The 12449-nt window shown below is 44.1% G+C and overlaps 1 protein-coding gene across 1 annotated transcript in view; it reads right to left on the reverse strand.

Annotated features, from left to right (window-relative positions):
• The window catches only part of PDCD11 (programmed cell death 11), a 42939-nt gene that overhangs the window by 30296 nt on the left and 194 nt on the right, over positions 1-12449 (reverse strand). The window contains exons 2-12 of the mRNA XM_027852193.1: positions 11079-11189; positions 9304-9435; positions 8724-8891; positions 7644-7802; positions 7366-7489; positions 6150-6331; positions 4551-4658; positions 2981-3187; positions 1409-1533; positions 1118-1178; positions 408-554 (exon numbers count right to left, since the gene is read on the reverse strand). Of these exons, the coding sequence (XP_027707994.1) occupies positions 408-554; positions 1118-1178; positions 1409-1533; positions 2981-3187; positions 4551-4658; positions 6150-6331; positions 7366-7489; positions 7644-7802; positions 8724-8891; positions 9304-9435; positions 11079-11180 (1515 nt within the window). The 5' untranslated portion in view covers positions 11181-11189. The remainder of the gene's footprint in view (positions 1-407; positions 555-1117; positions 1179-1408; positions 1534-2980; positions 3188-4550; positions 4659-6149; positions 6332-7365; positions 7490-7643; positions 7803-8723; positions 8892-9303; positions 9436-11078; positions 11190-12449) is intronic.

The following is a 12449-nucleotide window of genomic DNA, read 5'->3' on the forward strand; positions in this document are numbered from 1 at the left end:
GGGAAGGCAGGGTGGTCGGCCATCAGCAAAAGGAGGGCCATGACAGCACGGTGAAGACCACAGAGAACTAGCCCCCTCTCTCCTGACCCCAGTGATTCCCCTAGAGCCTATTCACACTTTCCCTATGGAGGGATTCTCAGCCCAACTGCTTGTTGGATGAAAATCTATGATGTACCAGCTTCTACTCAAAACTCACCTCTTCCAGGGAGCCATCCTGGACCAGCCCTCCAGCAACATTTGCTGCTGAACATATTTATTCTGCCTTGTGTTATAGCTATTTTTGTATATAAGTGTCTAACATCCAGCAGAGAGTTAAAATTCTCAATGTAAGGCTGTATCTGCCCACTGGTTCCTGGGCCCTGCCAGTACCCTCCAACAGAAAGCCACCCTGGCTCAGCAAGTCTCACCCGGCACTTGACCTCATCTTTGACACGATATTTCTTCTGAGGATGCCGGATCTGGACATCAGCCAAGTGCAAGGTAGGCACAAGGCCTTTGATTTGTTCAGTCACCTTCACAACCATTCCATAGGATCTTAGTGCAAACACTGTACCCTGAGGGGAAGAACAGAAAAGGTCACCATGGGGACTCCAAATAGGCCTTCCCTTTCCCCATTACCACAGAGGCCATCTGTGACAAAGAGCCTTAAGCGGCATTTGGCATACGCACGGCACATAACTTCCTCATTTGCAGTTTCTTTATATCTCACAGAGCACTCTACTTTCCATGCGTGTGCTTCCTGCAACTTCCTGTAAGCTCCCACAGAGACAAGGACCGTGTGTCTCCTCCCAGAGTAAAGAAAAGCCCAACGGGTCAATGTGAGCTGCCCACAAGCATGAATACAGCCTTGTAGCTGACACTTCCACCCCCTTCTCTATTAACAAGCTGTAGCAAACTGAACCACGAAGATGCTGTGACCCAGTCTAATATTGATTCGTGATCAAGTTTTTTAGGACACAGTCCCTTTGACTTAGCCACACATGGGCTGATGAAAGTTAACCATGACACTGGTAGCCTGCAACTCTGAGGACAGTGACCACGGAGGAGTTGGGCTGAATGCCTCTCTAAGTGTGGGGGCTGCTTCTGCTGGCTAGACTAACTCAGTGGAGGGCCTCACCTTGACTATCTGCCCTGGCTGGAGGTCATGATATCTCAGGAATGGAGCTTCGATGATGCTCCTGGAACAAACAGGAAAAAAACAGAATCAAACAGTGGCAGAGGTTGATGTGGCCAATGAACAATGGTTCCCACATTGACAAGAAGGAAAACCCACATCACACGGTTTGGATGGAAACAGATATTCACAATGGTCTTTTGTATGGTACACATTATATTCCTGTGCACACACACGCTCGTGCACATACTCTCACACACACATATACACCCACACACACCTTCACTCACTTACGTTTTCAGAGACAACAATGCCAGATCATCCATTGGGCTGAAATCAATAACCCGACATTTGTGCATATTTCCAGGCTTGAACTTCTCCGGCTTAAAGGACTTCTCGGTCTGGGAGAGGTGCATGATCTACATATAAAGTACAGTGGTTAGGAGACTGCGAGATACCAGGTCGATCCAGAAACACAGGAGATGAATTTCAGAGAGCTCTGGGGAGACTTGGGACACTCACAGGAAACCATCAAATGAGCTTTTTATAGTCTGTTTGCATGCCTCCTCCACAATTAAATGGCACTAGGGTGACAGCAGACCATGAGAAGGGGATGCTGGGGTGACTGGACTAGGCTGGCTGGGCCTCAACATCGACGAATGGATGGCGATTAGCAGTGATGGGCAGCCTTACAAGATGCCAGCCCAGTACCATGCTTCTGAGAAGGAATTCCTAGCATGTGCCCATGTAACAGATATTAACTGAGCCAAGAGAGAATGCAAATTGGAATAGAATGACTTCAATAAACATATGCACAGACAGGAAACAATAGAACACTTGGGAACACTCCTAAAGCAGAAAGAGAAGGTAGTGAACAGGACATATCCTCCTCCAGATCAGGACACTGGACAGTTTCACTTTTTATAAGAGGATGAAAGCATACCCCATTGTCCAACAAAAAAGGATTTCTCATGAAAAAGATACCCATCCTGCGTGCCTCTTTGTTCTTTCTATACTTTACCACCAGGACAACCAAATCAGAAAAGACTGGGGCAATGGGCTACCTTATATGGCCTCTGATACTCCTATGTCGGAGAATACACACTTGCCAGAGAAGTGCTCTCTTAAAAAAAAAAACCAAAGATGAAAGGCACGGACTCAGTATCTTTTACCAGTGGCCAGAGGTCACAGGGTCACAAACGCTGGCTCACACAGAACCACGTGCAATGAGTAACTTCCTAAAAGCATTAGAACAGGCTACTTCATTAAGTAGTGAATTCTCCATCACAAAAGTTATTCAAGTAGAGGTTAGATGGGGTTTTCAGAAAGCGGTTTCATGCTTCAGGAAGGCACTGGGGTAGGTAACTTTTAAAACCGTTCTAGGACCCTAGAGCTCTTCTGAAGAGCAGGCAGCTTCAGGGCAGCTAGGTAGTACAGTGGATAGAGCACCAGCCCTGCAGTCAAGAGGACCTGAGTTCAAATCTGGCCTTAGACACATAACACTTACTAGCTGTGTGACCCTGGGCAGTCACTTAACCCCACTGCTTGGCCAAAAAAACAAAAACAAAAAAACACAACAAGAGCAGGCAGCTTCCTAGATAACATGCTATACCAATACAGAGCAAACAGGTATCAATTTTAAAGAAAAGTGAATGCATGTGGAAACCCAAGTAAATCCATTCAATCAAGGCAAACTAATACTCCTCTAGAAATGTAGTAGATTCAAGAACCACCCAACCAAGATCTTCTGTGGATTTCCTGAAGCAGAGCAAGACAATTCCACACAAGTATGAAAGGAAGCAGCCAAGAGCCCAGGTGTCCTGCCCACCCTTCCAGTGACAACGGGCCCATGCCCCCCCTCCTCACCCTGGCATAGGCCAGAGATCCATCCTTCAGCCTGAAGGTGGCACCAGCCTTTGCAAAGAAGCCCTGGACAGGCACATCATTCAACACGGCTCCAATGAGATGGTGGCAGAGACGAGTGATGGGGCGGCCAGCTTGCAGGAAGGAAGAGTGCAATGTTAGTCGGACAGACTTGGTACGTGGATGAACTGAGAGGATACAGGCCCTCACCTGTGAGGAGGATCAAGGAAAAAGGTGCATTAAATAAGAAAGGAAGCATGGCAAATCAAGCCTCCCAGACTTCCAGAGATCCAAGCTCTTGAAGTCCCTATGTGTAAAAGAAATGCATCAACCACCCATGCAATGCCATAGGGCATTTACTCTGCCTGCATGGCCCTGATCTGCCCATCCATCTCAGTGCTGTATTACCACATGGGCTCTAAGACGTCAGGATCACAACTGACCACACTGCTGTCCGAGTGTAATGAGAAGTTTAATCAGGCCTTTCTGATGGTAACTGGCTACCTACAGCTCAGGAATACCACAATTACACTAGTGATTCCCCACATATAAAAAAGGATGGTGCTGGTATTCTGGACACTGGTTAATCTCTGCTGAAGCCTTAGGTAGTAACAGAGGTAGCATATTCAGAACCCAAGGCCCATAACTGGGAAGAACAATTAATTAAATTACCTAGGGCTCCTTCTAATACACTCTGTAAACTGGAAAACAGATCATAAATGTGAGCTATTACTATAATGGTGAAAATGTTACATTAAAATAATAGATGCGGCCTTGATTACAACTGCCATAATAGGAAAAAATTCAGGGGCAGCTACGTGGCACAGTGGATAGAGTACCAGCCCTGGAGTCAGGAGGACCTGAGTTCAAATTTGAACTTAGACACTTGACACTTACTAGTTGGGTGACCCTGGGCAAGTCACTTAACCCCACTGCCTAACCAAAAAAAAAAAAAAAAAAAAAATCCCAAAAAGAAAAGTAAAAATTTCAGAAAGTCTAGCTTAAAAGCTTACATATAATTCAAACCTCCAAAATTTCTGCATCCAAACAAATCACTCCATGATAAAAGGAATGCAAAGAAAATTGAGGCAGGTAAGTAGCATAATGCAGAGATCCCAGGACTTGGAATCAGGAAAATCTGAGTCCAAATCCTACCTCAGACATAAACTACCTGTGTGACCCTTGGCAAGGCACTTAACCTTGCCCAGTCTGAGTTTCCTTAATGAGGATAATAACGGCACCTACCTCATATTGTTATTGTAAGGAACAAATGACATGACATATGTAAAATGTAATACAAAGACTACTACTAATTTTTCTAACGGTTTTTCCTTTTTTAAATTCACCAGGATAAAGACAAGGAAAGAATAATAACAGATCACACAGAAAGTTAAGATCAAGTCCTCAAAATCTTAGATTTTGCTACCTTTCTCTACTCAGTCCATTACTCCTGAGGAGCTGCCTTAGTGTCAGGAAACTCTGGCCTTGAAAGGTCCTGGTATTTATGGAATGGCCCTACCACAGGAATAGAGAGGGCAGAAGGCAGCTCGGGACAGAGGCTGGTAATTCTTACCATTTGGGTTTGGAAGTAATGTCCTGTCTTTTTAGAATCCAAGTGCATAAAGTCAACTAGTCCAGTGAAGGAGGAGAGGAAGCTCAGGGTGAGACCATGAGGGGTCACCTGGAAAGAGAAGAACAGCAAGCTTAAAGAGACATTTCCTAGATTTTACCTCATAAATCAGCCAAAGTCATAAAAGACAGCAAGAGTCAACGTTGGAGGAACAACGGGGAAACAGGCACACCAATATTTGGTCAGCAGAGGTATGAAGTAGTTCAACCACTCCAGAAGACAATTTGAATTTATACAAGAAAAGACTCTGACGAGTTCATACTCTCTGACCCAACCATCCCACAGCTGGGCATAAAGATGGTTGATTACAAGAAGTTCTCATATGTGGAAAAAAAATTCACAGCAATACTCTTTGTGGTAGCAAAAAAACTATTAAAAAAATGAAAGTGTTTATCAATTTGGGAATGGGTGAAATACTATAGAAATTTAAAGGAATAGTAGTATCCTTTATAATGAATATAAGAAATCCAAAGCAGTAGGGGAAGATTTATGTGAAACTGCTTTAGAGTAAAGGCAATAGAAACAAGAAAACATGCACAAAGGTTCCAATAACCTAAACAGGAATGACACTGGAATACCACCCAATTCAGATGAATACAATGACCCATACTGGTCCTAGAGAAAAGTGGAAAAAATATACCTCTCTCCTCTTTCGGCACAGACAGGAGACCATAGGTGTATAACTTTGCATATAGTGTCAGACTTACTTTGTTGTTCGGATTTTACTCAAATTTTACTTTGCTACAAAGAAGAATTCAGTAAGGGGTGGGAAACACAGGGAAATGATTCTGATTTTTTTTTTTAAAGAGAATAAATAAAAGCTATTGACTGGGAGTGGGAGAATTTCTTCTAGAGGAGGCCAGTGTCTTCTCTAAAAAGGAGCTCTTAAACTTTTTTGTCATTGACTCTTTGCATAGTCCAATGAAGCCCCTTCTTAGATTTTTAAATGAATAAAATAAAATATATGAAAATAGAAAAGAAACCAACTATATTGAAATAAAGTTATCAAAGTATTTTTAAAAAACTACCATCACCAAGTTCACAGAGTACAGGTTAAGAACTCCTGCTCTAAGATCTAAGGACTCACATTCTACCAGATGATAGTAGGTTTCTCTCCTACTTAGAGTTTTGTATCCTTAAAGCTAGAAATTCCCTAAGAAGTTATCAAGTCCAATTCTCTCACTTCACAGATAGGGAAACTGAGACCCACAGGTTAAATGACTTGCCCTCCTAGGCTGCACCTTCACTCCTGAAGGGTAACAATTCTAGTCCAACACCCAAACACTGGTCCTTTCTTTGGACTGTAAGCTCCACCCATTACCAGGACCCAATGGGGAAAATGCCATAGGAGGCTCTTGCTCAGATGACGAAGACTCAGTTCCACTTTAAGGGAGCCCCCAGCCTAATGGGGGGGGGGAGAGAAACTTTGCTATAAAACCACTGAAAGTGTTAGGAACAGCAATGCTCAACCAGGAAAGGGAACTGTCCAGCACCAGTAGCCTGATCAACTGAGCTATACCACTTTGGTGTCCCATGGCTTACCTTCTGCACCTGAGCTTTAACCACCAGCCCTGGTAATAAGTTATCCAGGGTCCAGTTTTGCTCCTCCGAAGCAATGGCCACAGAAACCTCTGACTGTATAGTGGACAGATGGACACTCCCCCCATTGCCTTTCACTTCTTCAATGAGACAGTTCAGATACTGGCCCACATGCAGTTTAGTACCTGAAAAGTGAAGAATAATCTTTAAAGAGGAGAATCTTCTCTATAACAGGGCCTGTTCACTTGGGCCCAAGTTAGCCCCAAAGGAGCTTGTTCCTCTGCCAGAAAAATCCAGTTTCCAGGGCCCAGTTACCATCCCAGGTCTACCTCCTAGGAGCAAGTGTATTTCCAATCAATCAATTAAGCAGCACTTATTACAGGCATTCTAAGTATCAGGCACAGTGCTGGGCAGTGGCTGCCTTTAAAAATCCCATATTCACAATGGATTTCATTCATAACCTATAATTCCCTAGGGTCGAGTTTAAAATAAAAACTGTTCCATGAGAATGAGGCCAAAGGCCCAACCAAGTTTCCTCACCAGAGGCCAGGTGAGCCAAGAACTCTAAAAGAAGACATCTCAGTAGGAACGTTACAACTGTTTACACCATTCCCCATCTCTACCTATGAGACTTTGCATTCTCCAAATCTCTTCCCAATTCTCCCAGTCACAAATGAGCTTCCCTTTCCCCCCAACCCCACATGGCACCAAATCCTTCCCCTCATGCTCCTATCATATTCCATTCTGTCCCATGGCTACTGTGACTGCATACCTTCCCTCACTAGACCATAAGCTCCAAGAGCACGAGTCTTTAACCTTTAACATTCCCTTCGTCCTCCGGCCTCCAGGATGTTTTAGACATGTAAGAGAAAGATCAGCCCCCAGGACAGTGCTTTACCCCTAGTAAGTACTTAATAAATGGCTGATGAATGGATGCATCCAGAGAGATGAATCAGGGTCCACATTCCAGCTGAAGTGGGTAAGGCCCTGCCAACCCCTTTCTTTCTATCCATTCAGTAAAACAAGCACTCTTCACCCAGCCCCACCGACTTGCTTGACAGCCTGTAAGATAAGCTAACAGCAGCAGTCAAGCGCCTTTTACAGAATTACAACAACGGGGTCCTACGAAGCCCCTTTTAAACAAATGATCTTTAAAAATGCAGCTAAATACACACCTGCTGCACATAACACACCCCGACTTCCCCATCTCCCCCGTCACCTTTGTTCTTCTGTTTGATGTACTCCTGATCTTTCTGCCAAGGCAGGAAGGCTTTGGTCCCTCCCACACCAATATCCACCAGGTAGCCATGGTCTTCCACGCTATGCACCGTGCCTGTGAGCAGCTGTGAGAGAGGGAAAGCACGTGTGTGCACAAGCCCGGCAGCTACCTTTCATACGTGCATCCTCCCCCCAGGCCAGCCTCTCTGCCTCTCCTTTAGCCACACTCGTGCGGGGCACAGGGAAGGGGTCTGTTGCTTCTAGCCCCAAACCACATACCATGCCAGGCTTCAGGGACCCAGGGCTGAGCACTCCGTTGACATCCTTGGGGTTCAGGGACAGTCTGATGCTCTTCTTCTTCGAGGCAGAATTGAGGCTGCTGACAGCACAGCGTACCAGCATCCCCGGCTGGAATAATCGAGACAAGGGAGCCAGGTCCTGCACAATGAAAGCACCCGGCTAAAACGTATGTTCTCCTGAACCAAGTCAGGAAACCCTGGGTCCTACTTTCTCTAATGTGTTCAAAATGGCCTCCAAGCTGGAGGCGGAAGTCAAGATGAAAACCACTTGGTATCCATCTTGCAAGAAACCTGACTGAGGATTGAGAGGCTGAGATCTGCCAGAGATACATCAATATCATATTCCCCAACAGCATCAATGAATGGGCAGAGATGTCACAGATGAGTTGTGCTAGCTGGCCTCAAGACCAGGCTGCACCAAGAATGCAATGCAAAGTGATTATTCAACAGCTAAGTTTCAAATGAAGAATGGCAAACTATCTACCAATATGTGAAAGAGCTCTACAAATAACTAATAATAACGAGAAATGCAAATAAAATCAATTCTAAGGTTTCATCTCATATCTATCAGATTGGCAAATATTGAAGGAGCTGTGGGAAAATGGGCAGAGACTATGCTTCTGCCCTTCTCCATATCCCCAGATATTAGCATGGTGCATGGCATGTAGAAAGCACTTTATAAATGCCTGTTGACTAGCTAGTTGACTTGTATGAACTGATACAGAATAAAATACACAGAACCCCAAAATTAATTTACATAATGATCATGATAACGGAAAAGAAAACCAGAGTGAAAGACTTCAGAATTCTGGTCAGTGAAGTGACCAGCTGTGAATTCTGAAGAGGAGCAGAAGTAGATCTAAGGAATTATTTATTATTATTCCTATGCCCTGAATTCTCTTCCTTAACTGAAGATGACTTTCAAATTACCATTTAGAGAATAGTCAGACATCCAGGGGTTCTATAATAAGCTCCCAACCTTCCTAGGCCTAGAGAAAAGAAATGCTGTTCCTTTCCCACCCCCGACTCCACAACAGTTCCAGAGTTGGAGTCCTCTTACCTCCAGGGGTTCCTCCCGATCCACCTGTTCATTCAGTTTCTTGGTATAGGCATCACTGATATTGGTCGCTTGCACGTATCCCCAGAGGCCATTAGGCAGACTGACCACAAGCTCCAGATTATTTACCTCTTTCACACAGCCCAAGAGCCGCATCCCTTCACTTAGAGTCTGGAAAAAGAGAAAATGAATCATCTTCTTGGAGGTGGGGGGTGAGGGGGATACAACACTGGGTCTATATTTAGTCCCAGTTTTGTCACTAACTAGTTGTGACCTTGGGTAAGGGACTCTCCCTCTCTGGACCTCAGATTCTCCATTGGTAAAACAAGGTAATTGGATCAGATGACCTCTAAAGTCCTTTCCTTCTCTGACATGCTATGACTCCACCACCACCAACAAAAACCCTGGCATTTTAGTGCATCAGACAGGTCAAGGATTTCTCCATTTGCTTCATAAATCTTACTTGGTAATGCTATTGAATTCTGGGCACGTTTGCTGCAGATTAACTGGGACCACTGGCAGGGAACAGGGACCTAACAAAGAAGTCGGAAGAAGCCAGCCTGCTGGTCACTGACAAACAAACCTCAACACTGAGTATCCCATGCTGCTCAGCTTCAGGTTTGCTGGGCTCTTTCTTTTCTGCTTTTGGCCTTTTATTTTTAGCAGCTTGTTCTTGGCTCCTTTTTCTTTTTCGGGATCCTTCCTCAGTAGGAACCTAGAGAAATCCCCACAAAGACCCAGAGAAGTCAGGGAAAGAGAACATAATGCAATCCCCAACTTTTCCCTCTTGATGGCAGCTCATTTTGCCACCCCAATTCTTGAATCATAAGCCCAGGTTCTTCATATTTCAATCTGACCAAGTGCTTCATTCTCCTTGACCAAGACAGAGACCTACATATCCTTTCCTCTTCCACTCATCAAGTCATCTTTCCTAATGTCTTTGAAGCCTGGCCCTCATCACATTCTTACCCTGTTCAAAGACCTTCAGGGGTTCTCCATTCCCTCCAAAATTAAGTTAAAACTCCTCAGCCCTCCTCTGTAATCCGGTTCCAACCTATCTTCCTTCCTATTATCTCCCAGCCCTTTTATGTACTCTAAGCTACAGGTCCAAGCACCTCTGTCTTTAACAATGCTGTTATGCTCTTTTTTCCATCTCTGCCTGAAGACCCACCTCAAATGCCACCTCTTCCAAGAAGCTTCCCTGGCCCTTCTGTGAGAAGGGCTCCCCTCTCTTCTGAACTTTAAAGCACTGCCTCCTCTGTACCATTCTTATGGCACTTTGATATTCTGCCTCATATCACAGTTAATTTGTGTATGTGTTTTATTTCCTATTGGACTCTGGTACTTGATGGCAGGACCATCTTTAATTTGTCTTCCCAGCTCTTATCAAGCACAAGGCCTTGATGCAATAGGCATTCAATGAAAGTTTGTGGAATGAAAGACTGGAGTCTAAGAGTTATGCTATCAATCAATCAAAAACATTTATTAAGTTCCTACTCTTACGTATCAGGTACTTGGCTAGGCATGGAGATATGAAGTTTATGTGCACAAATAAATATATACGAAACAGATACAAAAAAAAGAATATTGGGGGGGTGGGAGGGATCAAAAAGATCTTCATGTAAATGGTGACACTTGGGCAGAATTTTAAAGGAAAGAAAGGATTCTACGAGTTGGAGGTTAGGCGAGTGTGGAGCAAATGTAAAGGTAAGGAGACAGGAGATAGACTGCCCTGTGTGAAGAATAACAAGATGGCCTGTTTAGCTGGATGGTTGATTAAGAGAAAGACAGCAATGTATCATAACAGTGAAAGGTAGTTTAGGGTCAGGTTGTGAAGGGCTTTAAAAGTCAGAGAGTATCTCTATCTCCTATTTCATTCTACAGTTAACAGGAAGGGGAATGACACGATCAGTAGGTAGAAAACTACCTACTCTGCGTGTATGAGATAATTTTAGGCAAGGATGCAGAGCAGACACAGGTTGCGCTATTTAACACCAGCTTTACATCTATGTTTTTATGTTCCTAAGACCTTCTTCTAGTTTTTCCCCAACCCATCTCAAAAACAGCTGGAAGTCTTACTTCACTTTATCTCTTCACCAAAAGAACACCAGATTGTCTTACAACTAGAATCACAAATATCTGAAAACTAAGGTATGAGATAACTTGTGAGTCAGAAGTCTGAGTAACATGGTACTAGGTGCTCTTTTTAGAGGAATCTGGCATATACACATACATACACAAACACACACACTACACACACACATTTTAGAAAGTGAACAATTCTAAAGTTCAGTCTTCTTAAGAGCTCTAGAGTCAAACTGCCATTGCCTGTTTCTGGCACACATGCATCCAACTTACATCAAATAAGTTATCATGTTCAACTGGCTGCTGGGGAGCCTTTTCTGGATGCACCTTCTTTTTTGAACCCCCTCGAGGGAAGCTGTCCTCCTGGGATGCCATGTCAATCTCCTAAAGAAAAAACTGTGGTAAATGATAGTGAAATGTAATGAGCCTCCTAAGCACCACTGGACCGAGGAAAGAACAGACAAGACTCAGAAGCTCTGGATCCTAGACCCCCAATAACCCAATGTTTTGAAAATCATTGTCTTTAAATGGAAAACAGAAGGCCACAGATCTTTGATAAACTGCTGCTGCTGGAGCCCCTGGGCCCCTCACAAACACCCATTTCCAAGGAGCCCTCAATGCTACTACCACATTAACAACAGAACTCAAAGGATCACTTTATAACAGTTACAGACAAAATAAAAGGATCTCCCAGAGAAGCTGGGTTCACACATGTCTACTGGACGGCTCTCTCCTGACTTCTCAAATGGACATACATCTCTTAGGAAGAAGAGTCAAACACTTGCTAGTTACATGACTATCAAGACTAGATGGAGTTTGGGGGTCTAAAGAAAGAACTAACCTTTGGACACTGTGCTAGCTTATTTACTTTCTTAGTTTCTCACCGGTAAAAACGGGATAGTAAGACTTGCACAATCTACTTCATAGAGCAGTTGTACTTTAAGATTTGCTGTTCAGTCATATCTGACTCTTCATGACCCCATGGACCATACTGCCCATGGCGTTTGCTCTGCAAAGACAGTGCAGGGGTTTGCTATCTCCTTCCCCCGTGGATCCTTCTGTCAGGCAATTAGAGGTTAAGTGACTTGCCCGAGGTCACACAGCCAGAGGCCAGATTTGAATTTAGGTATTCCGGACTCCAGGCCCAGTGTTCTTTTTACTGAACCATCTAGCTGCTTTAAAATTAACAAAGGCTCAGATAATGTGGACTATTACCATTAGGTCTGGGTTGGGGAAAGTCTCCATAGAGTCAGGATCAAGTCAGATCTAACCCAGACCTCCAGAGAACAGCAGCCAACCCTCTCCCTCTGGGACCTTCGGCAAATTGTCAATTTGCCCACAGCCACAGAAAACATTAGTGCTTTCAGACACCTTAGAAAAAGTCATCCAATCTAAACATTTTTTTGCATCTTGGGCACCCTAAGCATGCTGGTAAAGCCTATAGACCCTTCTTCCAGGTAATGGCTTTAAATGCATAAAATCACACAGGATTACAAAAAGAAACCAGTTATCAGGATATATTAAAAGAAAAACCCTAAGTCCACAGGCCGACCCCGGGTTAAGAACTCCCCATCTAGTCCAAACCCTCCTTTTGCAAATGAGGAAATTGAGGCCCGGAGAAAGGAAACCAGGCGCTACACACGT

This window comes from Vombatus ursinus, unplaced genomic scaffold (assembly GCF_900497805.2).
Source record: "Vombatus ursinus unplaced genomic scaffold, bare-nosed wombat genome assembly UNPS02009205.1, whole genome shotgun sequence".
NCBI classification, from domain to species: Eukaryota; Metazoa; Chordata; class Mammalia; order Diprotodontia; family Vombatidae; genus Vombatus; species Vombatus ursinus.